A 19,189-nucleotide genomic window follows, 5' to 3' on the forward strand; every position below is an offset into this window, starting at 1 on the left:
TATTTCTGGCCAGCTCAGAATTAGCTAGATGACTCCCCTGCGAGTTTTACAACACTGCTGTGATGCAAGTTAATGGACCTAATCTATCAGTATAAAATAACCCCTGATGTCATGGAGAGAATTTGGATTCGATGGCTCAGCTTAGCAGGTGGCAACAAAGGGTCCCTACAGAGCCTGGAGAAAAAACATCCAGTGCAGGAAATGCTATGCAATGACAAAAATAAGAAGATTCACCCTGAATTTATACTGCGTGCTTCTTCTGAGGTTCTTCACAGTACAGGCTTGCTCCTCTCCAGTGTACTTTGGGTGAAACACGCTATCCTAGAGAAACAGGCAAAAAAAGAACAGATTTCCAGAAAGCTTTCTCTGCATTAGTGTACAGCTAGAATCTGTTTCAAAGAGGCTTTGCAATCAAGGTTTTATTTTGTTTGCCTTCTTTAGGCTACTAGGTCACAGTAACATTCTGTCTAGGATGGTGCAACTGATCTGAATAATACAAGTTGGCTGTAAAATAAGCACAAGAGCAATAGCAGCAGTTTATCACATATAAGAGAAATAAAAGTGACGGATGATGACAAAAAGCAAGCACACTCCTCAGCAGTCAGCAGAACACGGAGGACTATTTAAGGACAAACTGCCCTATAGGTTATGGTCTCCTCTGAAGCTTTGTAAAGGAACTGTGCACGACAGCAGACAATTTTTGCTAAGAACTTCATCTAATTCTTAAGCTGAGGATTCCAAATTCTGCTGTTGAGCTGAACAAATCACATGTCCGTGTCCTGCCAAGTACTGCATACTCTCAAAAGGCATCCTATTAAAATACTTTTTTTCTGTTACATAACGTTTTAAGAGTCCTCACACAACCTTTGATTGGAACAGCCCTCCCAAATAGCAATCCATAACACCCTCAATAAACTTGGACTAATAAATGGAAACTCAATTTGAGCCACTCAGTACGCTCTGTAGTAACACTGCACTTACATTATTTTCTTCCTGAATTTCCAGGGTGTAAGAAATCACTTCTTCTGGTGTGCATCCTTCTACTTTATTCCACTGCAATGCAACCCACGTAACGCCAGCTCGAACAAGCCTTGGTGCAGAGGGAGTCTGAGGAATATTACCTGCAGTGTAGCATACCACCTCCTGGCTGTACCCACTGTACAGGAAAAGAGGAGAGAGAGCAATGACATTTGGAAAAATACCTGATTACCTCAAAAATATTATCTTGCCCTTAACAGTGAAGTAAATTGAATTTAACATAGCAAGGCTATATACTATGTACAGCAGAAATTTAAGAACGACATTTAAAGCAGCTAGAGTTTGGTGGCTCTTAAGGAGTACAACATCAGAATTCTCAACTGAGTGCTGTTTTCAGATCTGTTTCTAAAGCACAATGTATTTCCATCAGTATGTCACAGGAATGCAATGAACACAGAGAAGCCACAGCTCCTTTCCCAAGTCTTCTTTCTCAAAAACAACACAAGCACCAGAACTGAAACATCCTAACAGTATAAAAACAATCCACTGATAGCCAACATCTGAACAAAAAGAAGAAAAACATCTCAGATGATAAATCCACAAGCATCAGAGCCAACACTATCTTAAAATATGAAGTGTTAGATGACATTAACATGCCATAATTTTGAGTGCTGTCTATAAAAAACAAGCCGCGTGCTGGTGGTGCTTATCTCATAGATTAACACACAATGGCTGAGTACGAGTACACTTCTTCATTAACTCATGAGAGAAAAGGAGAGTAACACCAAAAAAAGGGCAGAGAGAAGAGATTCTCAGATGGTGAACTTTGCAGGGACATCATCATCAAGCAGCAGCACTCTCCTGTTCGACTCTTAGCAGTTCCAGCTCACATCTCTCTGCAGTTGAAGGACTATTTAAACAGGGAGAGAGGTGATTTTGCAAGAAGCTGGTGAGGGACTCTGCAAACATGAACAGCCCCAGCATATCTCAAAGGGAAAACACAGGATACAGTATACAGTAACTTTCTAAAGTTACATGTCGTTGGGAGCTTCGTGTTTTGGAAGACAGGGCAACAAGACAATCTCCCTCGGCAAAGCACATCATTATAGACCAGCTGTTTATGTTTCCTTCTTGTAGTAATTATTGGATCCTGTTTAGCTAAGAAGGACAATAAACGAGTATACAAAAGCACTGGTTGTTTAGATTCTTCACAGCTCAGCCTTTCCTTGCCTGCTCTCCCTTCCATGAGTAGACAAGCACCCATCCCCTGCAGCACCATGTTCCTTGGGTATGATCTGGCCCTTGCTGTGCAGTGCCTCCCCAGGATGTCCCTGAGGACTGGAATTAGCCTGATTTCTCACCACTTCCATTTGAACGCATCTGCTCACAGGCAGAGAAAAGCCTTTGGGTGTGCCCATCCTCTCTGGGGCCAGCCCTGCCAGTCCCAAAAGAAGGAAGGGACTGTACTGCTGGAAAAAGACAGAGGACCTTTGCTGTAAAATAGGAAAATAAATACATCAAGATTCCTTTCAAAATCTGTAACTCAACTTCCTCTTGCTTATTTTTCTTGGTTCACAGAGGTCCCTAAGGGGAACTTCACATAACAGATGTATTCTTTTTGTATAAGAAACAGACCACAAAACACCATTTAACACCTCAAAAGAAGTCTCTGCCTCAGCCAACCTCATCACTCATGGCAGTTCCCTGGGAGGCCAACGACCCCACCAGGGAAGATGTGACGTACACTGAAGCATTAATAGTGGACCAAACATCAGAAATTTAACTCAAAATCATATGGAAAAGGAAAAAAACAAGAACAGAATAAAGCAGAAGTCTGCCTTTAGGATTTCACTGCAAGTTAAACTCTTTAACAACCACTTTTCCTCCAAAACAGCGTGCATCCTGAGCTAACTTACCTAGTACCAATGTCATTCTGAGCTGCGAGTCGGAAGGTGTAACCCAAAGCTGGACACAGCTTAGTCAGCTTGCAATGCTTCTGGCTTCCAAAGTAGCATTCTCTGAAACCACTGTTCCTTTTTCCCTAGAAAGAGAACAGGCTGTAATTAGATATCTATGAAACAAAACCAGGCGTTTCTTATTCTAAGTACTGTTAAATGATATTAGATTTAGATCCTTTCATACAAGCAGTGAGCAAACAGAACTCTGTGAAACAGTCACTGGCAGCACTGCTACATTACTTAAATTAATACATTTACATGCAGTCTGTTGTCAGATCTCTCCTCCTTTCAGGTTCTTATCTTTATGAGATGCATTTACTGCTTCTGTCACTTTAACTGAAATGTAATTTATCCCATTTCTTAACCTCAAAGCATACAAACTGGGTGTGAAATTGATCTCGGAAGCCCTGCAACCAATATTTCTGCACATTAGATTCCATTGGCCCTTCAGGAACACTTCATCCCAGCAGAGGGCTCTCGCTGCCCACTGTCAGCCCGCTGTGCTCCAGCTGCTCCATGGGACGGGCAAAGCACTTGTCTCTGCAGCTCTTAGTTTTGGACAGTTACCAATAAAGGTGCCCCTCACTGCAGTTAATATTCAATCCACCCAACCTGCTGCTGCCTCCTCGGGCTCTGCCCTTCCTCCCAAGCATTGTTTTTTTCCCACAGTCAGTATCACTTCATCATTAAAGACTCCCAAAATGCCCAGGAGGGACACACATTTTTCACCAGCCCCTGTCCATTTCCATCTCCCTGCACTCATATTGCAATACAGAAGCAAGAGCTCCACCAAACACGTGTAGTAAATCTCCAAGATGTGTTAGCCAAACTAGAAACAACCACGCAGACCTCCAGCACTGCACAGCTTGAAGGCACTGAAGGGACGTTCAGCACAGCAGCAAATAACCATAACTTACTTTTATTTACCCGGTGCTATTCTACATCTGCTCTAGGACTTCTTTTTACTGATGCTCTCCTTTAACTTCACCTGCATGCTCTGGCTGCAACGTTACCACACAGGCCAACTAAATTCAGGGGTGGAACTTCTTTCAATTCTAACATTCCCGAGTATATGGTTATGTGATAAAAACTCTTTTAAACAAAAGAAGAGGCCTCACTATTTCCCATCTCGGTGGTAACCTGCTCAGTACCCTGAATACACAAAACCCTGTTACTAATCTTATGTTTTAGTCAAATAACCATTGATCAGGGCAGGACTAATAAGAATAGAGCTTTTTTTCCCTTATGCAAACACTCTCCTGTAGATTCAGAGGCCTACGATTAATTTTAGTTTGATGGTTTAAAATCACCCTGACTTTGCAGTTTTCAAAGCATTTAATCTCTTTATGCTTAAGGATGTATTTTTTCCATCACTTCCCTGTGCTTTTTCTCCAAGAGAAGTAGAGCGACCAAATGCTAAGCATATGATTAATGAGTGCAGACATGGCTGGCTGGAAAGGGAAGCCATGGAAATCCTCACCTGCAGCACAGCGCCTGGAGGTGGGAGCAATGGACCAGGGAAATTCCACTTTGTCAGACAGGTGGGTTAAAACCCAACTTCAGCGTTTGGTAATCTTTGTAATCTTCATCATCGTACAGATTCTGACACTGTAGATATCTTTCTTCTGGATCTGGTATCGTACATTCCCCAAGACTCGCTCAGAGACTGACTGGTATTCAAGTTACTCAGACCGGCTGGTATTTCGGCTTCTATTGGCACTAATTGGATAGGCTGGCTGATATTTCTAATTATTCTGGCATTAATGGCCTGGAAATAGTCTCTCCGCTCCTTCCCTCCCAAGATTTATGAAAGCTCTAATGCTGGCATAATTATGGACAAGCACAACTGGCAGGCTGGTACTGGCTGCCACCCAAGAGCCTTGCAGCTTTCCCAGAATCCTTCCCCTATTCTTTGTATATTCAGCATCCAACTTTTAATCCTCTAAATAACGTTTGGTAAGTTGCTTAAAATACACTGTATCATTTCCTCAAATACTTCTAATCCACAAATTTCAGAGGGAGAGCAGCCGCTGTCTGACTCCCCCAGCCCTGCTTTCTACAGCCTGTGCTGCCCGCTATCCACAGTGACAGCCCACACTGTGCTGGCATCAGGGCCCGTCTGAGGAAACGGGCAATTCAGCTCCACAGATCCATCAGACTTGCACAATGCTATAACACAGCATAGTAACAGAGATTTTAAAAGGTTTGCCTGCTGTTTCAGCTCTGTTTGAAGCTACTGCTGAAGTTTCTTGTGGAGACTGGGCTGATTGAGATGATGGTTAAGAGATTTTAAGCAAGTTTTGTTGGCTACTGTCACTGCAGAAGACATTGTTAGAAAGGATGAGCCACTGCAGGTAAAAGGATGCAGGAGCAGAGCACAGCCCTTCCCAAGCACTCATTGCAAAGGGTTTGAATGGAAGCTGCCAGCATCAGACCTGCAACCAGGAGGCACAGTGGCAATCTGTTCCAGGCACTTGGTTCATGCTGGCAATAAAAAGCACCAGACTGATACTCAGCCTGACACCAGGCTGTGAGACAGACTGTCAATGGTGATTATAAATGCACCTGAATATCTCTGCAAAGCATTTGCTGTGCAGTCACTGCTGCAAGTGGCTGAACTTTCAGTATATACAAACACTGAGAAAACAGAACAGGACTTATGAAACATCCCTAAATATGTAAATATGAGGCAAATGGTTTTATCCAAACAACTCCTCTTGCATTTCTAATAGCAGAAACATGGGCACAAAACAGACCCAGAGAACAGGAAGGCAAACACACACCCAAGAGCCCAAGCATGAGTGAACATTACCCACTCCTTTTGGCCACCACTGGGGCACATGGACCACAGTGTCAGCTAGTACAAATCAGCACATCTCTGCTAGCTGGCTTTAAGACATTGAAGACTTCTTGGCAGAACAAAACGATCTCCATCTATCACAGTATGAACTTCCATGCATACAAAATTGAATTGGGTGGTAATGAACCTGTCTCTCTCTTGCACAGATTAAAATGCAACGCTTTCTGGATCAGAAATAAGGCATGAACACATTGCATGCACTTATCACTGTTTCAGAAACAGTCCTACGGACAATGAATAGCGTATCATCACCATCCATATGCACAAGAGAAACATTTATCTACTACCGCTTAATCACAGAACGATCATTTCATGTCTAATTAGTAACAAAGGCCTGATTCTTACAGCACCGCCAGGGGCATTTTGCAGTGCAACTGCAGTTCACTAAGTTTGATGAATGCTGGCATCTGGAGAAAGCATCAGCACTACAGTGATGTTCTGCTACGTCCATTTTTTAAGCAAGTTATTCAGATCAATCGTTTTTACCCTGAATGATGAATCCAGGCTCAAAGTCACCAAACAGCTAGTGAGGTCAAAGGGAAACGCAGAAGAAGTGACAGAAGTTGGAGTTCTCCCTAACTGCTGCTGTAACAGAGCACTGCCAACCTGCTGGTGCCAATCCCAGCACTCGAGGTGTGGGCACATCCAGATGCCCTGGAACTCCAAACTACTGGAGAAGAAGGGCTGTTCCTAACACCCTTAAAGTCAATGGAAACTTTGCTACCAAGCACACAATTTAACTGGTTATCTTTCGCTCTCTGTTAAAGAACAAAGGTCCCTCTCCTCTCCACTGTTTTTCAGGCAGTTTAAGTTAAACCACTTCATTAGCAAGGCTTCACAACAATAATTCAAAGACCTACACCAGAACAGAGAAAGAAAGAACTTGCATTTTCTAAGTAACAGGTAACAGCCCACACAAACAATTGAATCCAAACTGGGAGGAAAAAAGATGAAATAGCAGGATTAGCTTTGTCCATCCACTGCTTTATTTTCCAGGCCCTGCAGGTCAGGAAAAAACTGAGATCTGACCTGCAGCCATGCAGGGTAAAGTGTTGTTATTCTCTTCCAACTCAGAGCCTCACCCAGCCCTAGGGCTGTTCAACAACAGCACACTTCTGCCATCAGTTTACAGCAACCGTTTACTTTTTGCATAGGAAAGCAATGCCATCTCTGATCCTGGCTGCATTTTAGATACTATAAATGTAAATTCATCAGCCATTGGAAGATGTGAGGTCTGAGATACACTGTTTCTCATAATTCACTCTCTCCCTACCTCTCGTTACAGAGTCACATTTTCTATGCAGACTGCCATCTTAGGGTGTTTTTCTAACTTTATTATTGGATAGGTTTCTTGTTCTCCACTCATGCAATACCCCCTGTGCTTTGCAGTTGCAATTTAATTTCCTTCCTATCACTGATTTTCCTGTGTTTATTTTATCCTGTGCCCTGTAGCTAATGAATGCTGCTCTAGCTGAGCTCTGGCAGAGCTTCTGCTGTTGCCTGGCAAGCATTCTCCTCTCCCTCCATGTATTTACTTCTAGGTTTCAGCAGGACACAGTGTGGCATTGTAACAAAGCTGGGGCATTTGCTTAATCGAAATTTACGTGGCGCAGTGAGAGAGCACAACATTTAAAGGATGACATGGGCTGCCATTCTTTCATCCATGCTGGCCAGCTGTCCGCTGGGATCTCAGATTTCAGGACTATTACTGAGAAAGCAAGGCAATCAAGTAGATGGATAAAGGCAATCAGGATTCCTGCATTCTTTGCCACTGGTGCATACTCTAGTCTAAAACAGGCTACTTTTGCCCTGTGAAAGAAAAAGAGGCATAATAAATCTTTCTAGTTATATTCTTGGTATTAAAAGGCTTAAAAGGACAAGAGCATTCTCTTACATATAAAAAATACAACTAGGCACCATGTGGACAAAATTAACATTGAAAATATGTGCACTGTATTAATATTCTGTTGTTGGTCCTTCTCAAATCTTCACATTCTCTCCTTCCCTCTTCCACTCCTTCATTCCTCTGTGTTATGTTCCCATGGCTTCTCAGCTAATGGAAGCTTTGCAAGAGATCAAAACTGCAGAATCAAGATGTCACAGAATGTATAATGGGATTATCCTGGCCTGTCCTTTTGGAGAAATGTTTTTTTTTATTTCCTTTCCCAGACTTCACACTCCATTTTTTTCTTCTTCACTGACAACCTTTCCCCTTCCATTATGCAGAGAGAGGCAGCCAGCCATTCTGGAATTATTGTTTGATTTTAGTTCAGTGGGTTTCTCATCATGAAGGCCCCACTTGCTGTGACAGAGCATCCAGTAAATGTTCACACAGAGAGTGGCTCCAAATGCCAAACATGTTAGCAGACCGATCTGGGAATGTGTTACTAGTGAAATGATGGAGAACTCTTCATAGCTGACTATTCCCTTTAGAATATTGTTTTTAGAATATTAAAAACCCCAAGAGATGTTTCTCAGACTGAACAACTACACACCCCTCCACACTCTTCACTTCCTGACTCATCCCATTTTCTTTTTAATGTGTTGCCCAAGCCTCCTGTCACCAATACATTTTGCCTTCAAAGATGATCACCACTGACTCAAGCTTTCTGCAAAAACATGACTTGTGCAATGGCAAGAAGACATAAAGGAATCAGGGGAAGGAGGGAGGACTTGCAACCAGAACCCACTTCCAGCAAGCAGCACTGCACATCTCTTGCTTTTGGCCCTCTCCCCAGTAGCATGCTGCTCTCTAATGCTATAAGTTAGACATCTTTGGGACAGAAAACCAGATTTTTTTCCCTAGCGTCTGTAAGAGTACTGTAAGTCACCGAGTAAGGGATACCATTATGTTAAGCTTGAGTATGTTTCCTGCACAAAGGGCTCCATGAACATGTCCTGTGGCCTTTGAGACAGGAACAGTATTTTTCCTTCTGCATTTATCATCCAGAAGAATGTGATCATGAACAGATCTCTGAGATATATCAAAGTGCAAAGAGTAAAAAACTAAGTAATGCTGATTAAGAAGCTAAGAACACCAAGCAAGCAGTAAAAAAAGTTGAATTTCAAGAGTACAGAAGCATTAAATAGCACCTCTGCATAAAACACCAAGTGATAAGCATTCCCCTCACTGCTCCTCTCAACCCTCCCAACTCTACTGACTGTCATCAGGATTTCATTTCTTCTAGCTTCCCCTCTATTTAATAATTTTTCTTTCCTCAGCAAATCCTTGTAAAGTCTGAGTGCCATTTATTTATGTATTTATTTCAACTGGTTGTTACTTACCTCGTCCCACTCCAGAAGGTAGCTGGTGATTTTTGAGCCGTTATCAATGGGTGCCTATGAACAAAAACAAGCAAAAGGCAGTTTTGGGAATAAGAGAACTACTTTCTCCCCCCAGGCATATGACTACAGTTTAAAGTAAAACTAAAGCACACAGCTTGGCAGCCTCTTAGTGACTAACGAGAAGAAGCTGGAACGTAATGAAACACATACATTTTAAAAGTCAAGTCAGTGCACAGGCAGGGATTTGTCAGAGTAGAGCAAGTTCATGTCCCTTACTGAAAAATGACTGTCTCACTTTCAGTTATGTTTTACAGTTAAGTTGGCAAGCTGTATTTTTCTCTGTTTCTGTGAGTGTCCACTCTGACCCAAGCATTACCTACCTTCCATTGTAAAGTTAAGGAGCTTTTGGTCCTGTGTGAGGGCTTGGGTGGGAAGGGACACTCTGGTGCTGAGCCGTGAGTGGTGAAGCTTACTGGCTCTGAGCAGGATCCCCTTACTGAATTGTACGTTGCATACACCCTGGAAATACACACATGGAAGTGGGTTATACATTTGCCGACCCGACTAGCACTGTCTCAGCCATAACACTTGACTACCAAAGCACCCATGACACTGCCCACCACTGACAGATTTCTCACAAAACAGTGTCTATCTGCTTCACGTGGGACGAGTATCCAAAAAAATCCGCAGCAGAAGAAGAGTTACAGCATTTTATGCACCAGCTGCCATTGCCCACTGAGTTACTACCATTTTTTCTTCTGCAAGCAATTATTTATTTCATTGGCTACTGTGTAATTCTGCACACTGTGCAAAAAGGCTTTTTAGAAGACGAAGCATGAACTCATGATTAAATAGGATGAACATGAGTGCCCTGTTCACACTTGACTCACACGTGTCATGTCCAGTGGTGACAATTGCTGGCCTCCCTCCATGTGCACAAGCTTCTACACAGCTGCAATGCCAATATTTAGTGAGCTTTCTGAGTTAAAACTAATGCAAACACAAAAACAAGGATAAACTCAGCTCAGAAGCATTGCTCTGATAGAAATCAACTTGATTTCAGGCAAGTCGTCTACATACCAGCATAGAGGGGTGTAACTGTTACAAAAATAACACAGGAAAGCAAAACATATCTGAGCACCTTCATACATAATGAAAAATTAATGGCATTTTTCTCCTCCACATTTTCCATGAAGCAAAAGAAAGCGCAAACTTGAAGTCTTCTACTCAGAAAACATTCCAGCCCTGACCAGACAATGACCTCTGGGCTGGCTGTAGCTATTGTGCACTTGAATGAGAAAGGGCAATTTCTAAATTTGTTTAGAGTAGATAAGAGTAATTTATGCACAATGGCCACCTACTTAGAATCAAACCTTAGGGGGAAGTTCACAAGAACAGCTTTAGTGCTGTTTTATAGTTCACCTGTTAGCAGTCAGGAGTGAAAACAAATGCAATTAATTAATTGCCTCCGCAGCTGGCAACTTGCCACACTCTGTGTGCGTGTGTGTTGGAAACAGGCAGGGCTGAGAATCAAACACATCACTGCAAAACACACATATGGAAAGATGAGTTTAAGGAGCATCTTCTGCAAGACCCTGAAAAGCTGCACTGTTGGCTTTGCCAGTTGAAAGCTGCGGTGGTACATAAGTGTCTCTGTCACTAAGTGCTCTGCTGCTGCTTCCTGCCTGGTGGAGTGTCAGCTCTTGAGAGACAAACAGAAGGTAACGAGTGTTGTGGAATTAGATGGCTCAGAAATTTCTGAAGGAGAAGCCTTCCATGTGATTAAAGACTTCATTTTCACCCACCTTAGCCATAAAAGGGATCGAGAGGCTCTCACAGAGGCCATCATCTTTTATAACTACCAGCATAGTAATATCTGAACCCGCTTCCTGCATTTCTGCAGAGTGAGAGAGACAGTCCTAGGTGCCCGGGGCCCAATGCAGCACTTATCAGTGTAAAAACAGAAGCCCTTGGAGATGCTGCCAAGGTTAAGCAGACCCAGAACAACGTGCTGAGTAACAGCTGCTCGCATACATTTCTTTACTAAGCAGATTTATTTCTTCATAGCTGTTAATACATAATGCAGTTTCAACGAACAAGAAAATTGTCACAGAAAGCAGTCTGCTTTTTCAGTGTTGGTTTCCTCCACTACAAACACATGCTGCTGCTTTTTAGGTCTGACTTTTACATTTGGCAGTCGCTCATTCTCTTTAAACAAAAGTTACAGCTAACTGTTCACAAATGATTTATAATTTGGCAAACATGCAGGAAAACACAGGGAACTGTAGGTAGGCAGCAGATAGGCAGAAGGAACTGACTTGAAAGCCAGCCAAGATCTGGGGCAAATACCCCCAGCGCCCTTAGAAACTGTATGAGTTCTCAACACTGCACTTTGTAGGGACTACCACATTGCTTTGGAAGTTTGCTTTAAACTCAGTTGCTTTCTGTATAGGCAACTCAGCAATGTTCTACAACTCTCTCCTTGCTACCATCCTGCTGCTGTGGCTGCAACTACTGCCTGGCCAGGGAGATTGAGCAGCACAAAGTTATTCAGGTACCTGAGAGATACTTGAAAAGCTTTCTAGGCACCAACAGAAAGCAAACTTTGTAGAAAAAGAAGCTATAATATCAGAGGAAGAAAGATGCATTTTGTTTGGTTGTTTTCTCTCTTTGCTCAGAAGTGCTTGTTGTTTAAAGCTCAACAGTAGTGGCCTGGATGGGAAAAAACCAAACATTGCCCTTATCCAAAGAGAAGGAAACAATAGATAGGAGAGAAAGGAACTTTTTAAAGGATATTGAGTGTAATGGAGCAGGATGTGAATTTGAAGCCTTAATTCATGAGTCAAGCCTTTAAAAAACACAGCATGAGTAGATGGTGTTAAAAACAGCAGGGAGCAGAACTGAGAATGTGTTAATAACCGTGTGACAAACAGTTTTAGAATTAAAGAGAAACGTGGTTTAAAAATATCAAGAGATGCCAGAGTGAATCTGTTTTTAGGGCAGAAATGCTGCAGTTACTGTGGTCAGGCGATCTGCAACCAGCAGAGTTACTTCATGAAGTGTGGAGTGTTCATGAAAAAAACAAACAAACCTCTGGAGTACTGTTGGGTTTTCCAGCACATCTATGTTACAATAATTGTGAATACTTGTGGCCAAACACCACTTGATTCAGTCAAATTTTGACCAAGCTTGAGGTATCTCATTTTTGAACACAAGCACTCCCAGGGCTGTTATATGTACATAAAGCAATAGAAATGTAGATGCTTTCTCCCTCTTGCTTTAGCTGCACCTCATAGTTGTGTTGGACTAAATGAACTTCTGCATGATTTACCCCCACACAATTGATCAGACTGTATTAAAGTGACCTTCACATTCCCACTGACTCACCTGACATGATAATCTGTTGCTGGCCTAAGGTCTTTCAGGTTGTATTCTAATTCTTCTCCACTGCAGAAAAAAAAATACATCAGTGAATTACAAAAAGCAGCGTCACACTCAGCACAGCTATTGCTTTTCCAGTAACAAGCGACTCCTACATGCTGTGACTTGAAAGAAGAAACAGAAATTCCGCCACAGAACTACAGTAGTAAACAATAAAAGAATAATTTATCAACACACTTCATGTTCTTGAAAACTTGATAAAGCTCTGTATATGGAACAGAAGGTAGTTATCATCCCAGTTTGTTAAGTAACCTATGTATTTCAACACCATCCTTACATTTTGTTGACGTTTAGATAAAGCTCGCTGTGTTCTTCAACCCTCTCAGGGCTGAGAGGGCAGAATCAATACAGCATTATTTTGTACTCCTTGCACATTTAGTATTTCAAAGAGTGTGGAGCCACTGGACGTCAGAAGGAAAAGTACTTCTTCTTGCACAACTGTTTCAATGAGTGAGTATCACTGCTTTCTCTTCCAGAAGCACACTCTGCGAGGACCATGTCAAGGAGGCGTTTAATTTATATATTCTAACACCACCAAAAGAGATTCATATCCCCTCTAATAGCAAGAACGACTTGCAGTAACATTAGAAGGACTAAGTTTCAGGAATTTTAGGGGAAAAAAGCCAGGAAAAAAAAACAGTGTAAAACTTGGGTCGGTGTGTCAGTTAAGCCTGAAATTAACATTCTTTCCCTTTTGGTTTATTTTGATGGGAAATGAACATTTGACTCTAGTCACATATTGCTGATTTCCATAGCATTGTTTGAACTCAAAGGGGCACATAAAGGCCACCAGGTCAAACTCCCTGCAGTGCACAGGGACACCCACAGCTCCAACAGGTGCTCGGAGCCCCACTGAGCCCTGACCTCAGCTATGCCCAGGGACAGGGCACCCACCACCTCTCTGGGCAACCTGCTTCACCATTTTCTTAAGATTACAATATGGGTTAGTAGTAGGTTACATAATAACCATCTCCTGTATGTGCTTGGCTTGCTCGCAGTTTTATTAACATATGGGAAACAAGAAGACTCTCTACCATAAAGAAATATTCCATAGATAGTTGGGAAAATATAGGGAGATATGTCAAAAACACAGGAACAAGATCAGACAAAAAGCTTGTGTCTGCTGGGCTGCCAGAAATTCAGAAAATAAAACAGTTTTTAAAAAGCTTTTATAAATATAGCCCAATCTCTGTACATTCAGTTTTTTTCCTTTTGAAAAGGGTGTATTTCTTTGCAAAAAGAGAATGTATTCAACATATTGCAGGACCTTCTTTCGCTCCTAAGTAACAGCGATCACTGTAGGTCATAGCAGAGCACACGCAGCACGTTCAGCTAACAGCTGTACACTGGCCAGCAGCAGGAGACAGATTACTCTGAGCAGCTTTAAAACAGATGCACAACATTTCATAACCAGGAGAAAATGTGCAGCCATCGGAGCAGCAAGCACAAAAAGTACTTGAGAGCATCCCTTCCATTTTAAGAGCTCAACAGAATGCATTAACATATGAAGATAACTCACAAACAGCTAGTGTAATTACCAAAGAGAAACAGGCAGCACCTCCCCTGGTTAATGCTCTCCGTTTATACTACCCAAGGCAGCCCATGCAGCAGACCAGGAGGGATACCCTAATTCACAGGACGTCTTAAGAAAGGAGATAGCTTGGTCTCAAGAGGGAATTCCATGAACACTGTACCACCTGGACTCCATTTAATGACATTTGTGAAGGATTAACTATTTCACAATAGCCAGGGTCGCATCTCAAAGTTTTCTAACCCAGACGTCATTAGTAGGGAAGAAAGAAAGGCGTAACACCATCTGTACTTGATCATGAGCTGAGCTCAGAGGATCACTGAGATTAGACACAGAGAAATCCCTCCGAATTTTTACTTAAGGCAGTTAGGAGCCAAGTATTCAAGGCTCTTCTGTGGAGCACTGCAGCTTGCTGATCAGTGTGCTCCCTCCTCAATCAACCTAAGGCAATGGGAAGGAATAGAAAAGTCAAGTTTTTCCTGTAGTGCAGCATGCTGAGGAATGGGAAGGATAAAAGCAACAAAGAGCTTGGGATGTGCATCCTGCCAGCTTGCTGCAGCAAGGGGTTCAGATGGGGTGGACAGGAGGAAATTGCAGGCGGCTGCAAACGTGCCTGCTATGTGCTACTGGGGGGCATGCCAAGATACAGCCTCACAAGCAAAGAGAAGCTTTCCAATGAAAACACAAATTGAGAGCAGCACAAGTGTAAAAATGGTCCTGTTACCTGTAAATAATCTTGTATTTTCCATCCCTCCCTTTATCTGATAAGGCAACCTCGTAAGTACAGGTGTAAGGCAAACCATTGTTGTGTCTATCAGCATTTAAAAGGCCGGCGGGAGGTGACCATGACAGTGAAACCGTTCTTGCTTGAATGTTCGTTACCTACAAAAGAAACATCAATTTAAAATCACATCAGAAATGAATCACTTCATGTCCTGACAGAAAGACTGCTTTATGATCCATGGTCATCGAATCATAGAATGGCCTGGGTTGAAAAGGACCTCAAAGATCATTTAGTTTCAACCCCCCTGCTGTGGGCAGGATTGCCAACCACTACACACCAGACTGCCCAGACATCACTGGGCACAGCTCTAACATGGGACCTAACTGCCAGATGGGCGTGAGTTTTCTTTAAGAAAACATTGAAAAACTGCCTCAAACCTTAGCACCACAGAACAGAGCAGCTTTATCAGCTCAGCAGTGCAGCACTTCTCCGGCAGTACAGGTACAAACAACGTTAGACTGAAGGAGGAGCGCAGCCAGTGGCATCAGCCCTCAAGAACAGCCTTCTGTTATCCAGCCAAGAAAGAAAGAAAACAACCCCCTTCACATCCCTCAGCCTCAAGAGAAGCATAAAACAATGGGTACATTGGCTATCTTGGAAAGACAGCACAGCAGTTTTATGCACGTCTTCTGAAAGAAGTGCAGAAATGATGCCCTGCAGCAGCAGCATCCAGATCTGCCTCCTGGGTTCCTTTACTCAGTGTGGAACACCCAACTCCTCACCTGAAAGCTCAGTGCTTCCAGCTGAAAAGCACTCTGACAGTGTATGAGAGGGCTATATCAAACAGATTCTTTCTGAGCAGGCCGTAAATCTGTTCTTAATGCACTGACAGGGAGGTGTCTCACCTCAACCTCTTGAAAGTTCAGGATTTTAATGTATAGATTTTATAATGTATAGGTTAGACACCTTACAAAAATCCCAAATGCTTCAGAAAAGACAAATGAGTGTTTTGTTCAACATCAATTTGTACGCAAACCAAATTATGACAAAGGTACTCAGAGATAACCGTCCATATTTGAAATAATGCTTTTAATAGCTCATAAACATACACTACTACTATACTAGCTCAACCCATCAATGCACAGTTTCTTTTATTATCGTGGAAATATGCTTGCATAATTGTTTTTCAAAAACCCAGACGAACTTGGATCTTGAAGCACGATATCCTGCCAATGTTCTATTGAAGTGTTTTTCTCTATGACTACCCACAGGGACACACGTATATATATTCTGCATATGGTTAAAAACTTTGGCCTTTCATGAACTTTAGCAATCTGTAAGAAGTTAAGTCTTTTCTACGTTTCTTACTAGAACAGAAAGGCCAATGCAGACTAACCACGAAGAAAAGTCAGCCTTATTCTGCAGTCAGCATGCACACGTCTCCATGCAGAGGCTCAGTTCCCAAAGCAGCTCCCAAGCACGGTGCTGCTCCATCTGCCATCATGGCATTGTGTTCTGCAGGGCTGCATGGCAGGCACACTGACCGCTGATGGGCAGCCTGAAATACAAAGCTGAGCTGCACACACACTGAGGGAGTAAAGCAAGGGAGAGTTTGCCTGTGTGATAAAGTCAGAAAAGGCAAACCTGTACACTCCCTGGGTATATAGGGCAGCACAGCTTGTGCGTGCTTGAGTGAGCACTGGGAGCGGATTTATTTGCATGGGGAGAGATAAACCTATCTCCTGCTCACAGAGTTACAGGCTCACTATCGTGTCACGTTTACCAGCCAAGGGTGTATCTCCTCAGTATCTGATTTAATGCCAAAGCCACCAATTCACCAGGCAACTCCTACGTGAGCAGGAAACACTCGTTTTGCTATGAGAAAGGGTAAGTTAAATAAACGTGCTTAAGGAATGCTGGAAGCAGCAAGCAGGCACTTACAGGCCTCTCAGGAGACTGAGACCCCTTTTGTCCTGGGAAAAGAAGCACCTTCCAGACAACAGCGAGCAGAGCTAGAGCAGCACTTTCAGTGCTTCAGGGGACAGTACAGCTAAACTGCAAGCAAACCCCCATTTACCATAGGAAACTGCTCACTGACACTGCCCTACCACCAAACTACCAGGACACACCAGCACAGCACTTGGCCACAAGCTGGGCAGAAGCGGTGCTGCTGCTGAGGCTCTGCATGCCCACCCCAAACCTGCAGCACCCAGCACTGCCCCATGGCCAGGCCGCAACAGAAGGATCTCCCGTGAGGAGTTCTGTGTGCATTGCTAAAAGCACGGTTAATTTTTTCTGAAAACTTCTCCATTTACCCAGTAAATGCCCGCTTTACATGCTATCAAAACTCACTGGTGTAAATAATTATTTTCTAAAAGCCCCTGGGAAAGAATCCCAACTGTTGCACTGCCTTAATAAGGTTACAAGGCTGATGAATATCCGCCCCCTCCACTCTTTCAGGTAACAGACGATGTTTCTGTACAACTTTCATTATCTTTCAAATTCCGGGTTAGCATTCACAGGCATCGTGTGGTTCGGGCTTTCATTGTGTGTGTGAGAACTACACTGAAAGCCACATTCATTTACTCCCTCGAGGGCAGTGTTTGAAAGAGATGGGGGTTGAATGGATGCATGGTTATTAGCCGGGTGAGATTGTGCTTTTTGATGACGGGTCTAATCCTGCAATTTGAGGCAAAACCCCAGTGATTAAACATGAGTTTAAATGCAGAACAAGGCAACAGAGTGGGCTGCCCTTTGGGAAGCCAGACCCAGTGCTGCAGCCTGGCCCTTTGCTCTGCTGAGCACAGGTTCAGGTTTCCCTTCCCTCAGCCAGGTGTCTGCTGTAGAGAATGCTTCCTTGTCTGCTCTAGTGTGAATTAAAACTGAGAGACTGCAGTTTAAATAAAGGCATGGAATGTTTTTAATGTTTTGCTCTCAACGGGACTAAACGATGAGTGAAGTTGTGACTTGGTTGCAAATCCCTCAAACCTTTTAACAACACTACGACTGAAAACAGCCTTTTTAAAAACAAATTGATAACTTTAGAAGCGTGTTTACATTGTTCTTAGGAAGGTGTCTCATACTGGGACACCTGGACAGCTGGTTGAATGGCTCAGTGCCATCTCCAGCCGTATATGCATAGGGCTCACTAGAAAATACATCCTAGCTGACTATTTATGCATAAATGATACATTTCTGTCACATATAGCATCTACTACACACACACAATTAGAGCAATTAATGGTTTGTGGCACTCCTATGAGTTTAATCACTCATAAACGTCTAAATTACAGACAGTAGCAGATAATCCCCAGCATTCTTTTGCTACATGCCATTAGAACTCAGCTTGGGATTTGTTTTAAAGACGCCTATTTTTGAAATAATTTGAGGAAAATTAGTGTCTGTCTGATGGTAGCGTTGTACTGCTCTCTGCTTTAAGTGCTCTGGTTGATATCAATCTCATTACAGAAGGTTCCACACCCTGTTAACCTGCTCAGATTGCTTCTCTTCTCACCTCTGCAGATGTATACACGACAGGTCGCATTCTCCATGTCAAGCATTTTAAGACTCAGATACTCCTCCACACAGAACACTACCTCACTGTATAATAAACTACCCTGCTTTCATGCTTACTGTGCTTTCCTCTCTTCTGTTCTCTCCCAGAAACTATTCCGAAGCGTTTGGATTCTATTTACATCCCCACAATACACTTTTGGTTTTTTGTTTGATGCACCCAATTTGAAAAACATAATGTTCAAAGGCCTTACAGCTAGATTCCTTAACAGCTTTACCTGATTATGCTCACACCCAACATTATGGCTATTTACATAGGGATTCAATTTCCATCACAATTCATGTGCCTTTATGGTTAAGACAAACACAGAGTACAGCAATTACCACTGAACAATAGAATTAGCTTAATTTAATCATGATTACTGACAAATTGCTCGTGACAAATGAAATTAAACCCAGAGGAAGGGGGTAGGAGCCATGTAAAGCACCACAAGGTGCTGGATTCCCCATGATGGTGTCAGTACTGGGAGCTCTCTGCAGACAGGCAGCTGGCGTGATTCCTCTAAATACCCATGATTTTAAAGGATGGTTCACATTTACTCCCAATGACTATGATTCTACTGTACCCCTGTAAAACAAGTTAGATATGCATAGAAGCCATAATCCTTAAAGTAAAAACACTCAGATTTTCCACTGTGAAATGACCACTATGTTGTGATATCATCTACTTATCATATTTGCTATTTTTGGTTGGTATGAGGGTAATTCTGGATCACATACCTGTGGCTTCTCCATTCCAGAGAGAATCTCTTGAACCCTTCTTGTTTCTGAATCATATTCTGTAAAAAAGAGAATGTGGAAATAGGAAGATAAATAAATTACTGAAACAAAACAATAAT

At 42.6% G+C, this 19,189-nt stretch overlaps 1 protein-coding gene across 1 annotated transcript in view; it reads right to left on the reverse strand.

The window, feature by feature from the left end:
- FNDC3B (fibronectin type III domain containing 3B) overlaps nt 1-19,189 on the reverse strand; it is a 136,039-nt gene that overhangs the window by 32,544 nt on the left and 84,306 nt on the right. The window contains exons 7-14 of the mRNA XM_072344768.1: nt 19,071-19,129; nt 14,778-14,935; nt 12,469-12,528; nt 9,462-9,600; nt 9,082-9,135; nt 2,895-3,019; nt 982-1,156; nt 235-321 (exon numbers count right to left, since the gene is read on the reverse strand). Coding sequence (XP_072200869.1) covers nt 235-321; nt 982-1,156; nt 2,895-3,019; nt 9,082-9,135; nt 9,462-9,600; nt 12,469-12,528; nt 14,778-14,935; nt 19,071-19,129 — 857 coding nt within the window. The remainder of the gene's footprint in view (nt 1-234; nt 322-981; nt 1,157-2,894; nt 3,020-9,081; nt 9,136-9,461; nt 9,601-12,468; nt 12,529-14,777; nt 14,936-19,070; nt 19,130-19,189) is intronic.

Source organism: Excalfactoria chinensis, chromosome 9 (genome assembly GCF_039878825.1).
Source record: "Excalfactoria chinensis isolate bCotChi1 chromosome 9, bCotChi1.hap2, whole genome shotgun sequence".
Lineage (NCBI taxonomy): Eukaryota > Metazoa > Chordata > Aves > Galliformes > Phasianidae > Excalfactoria > Excalfactoria chinensis.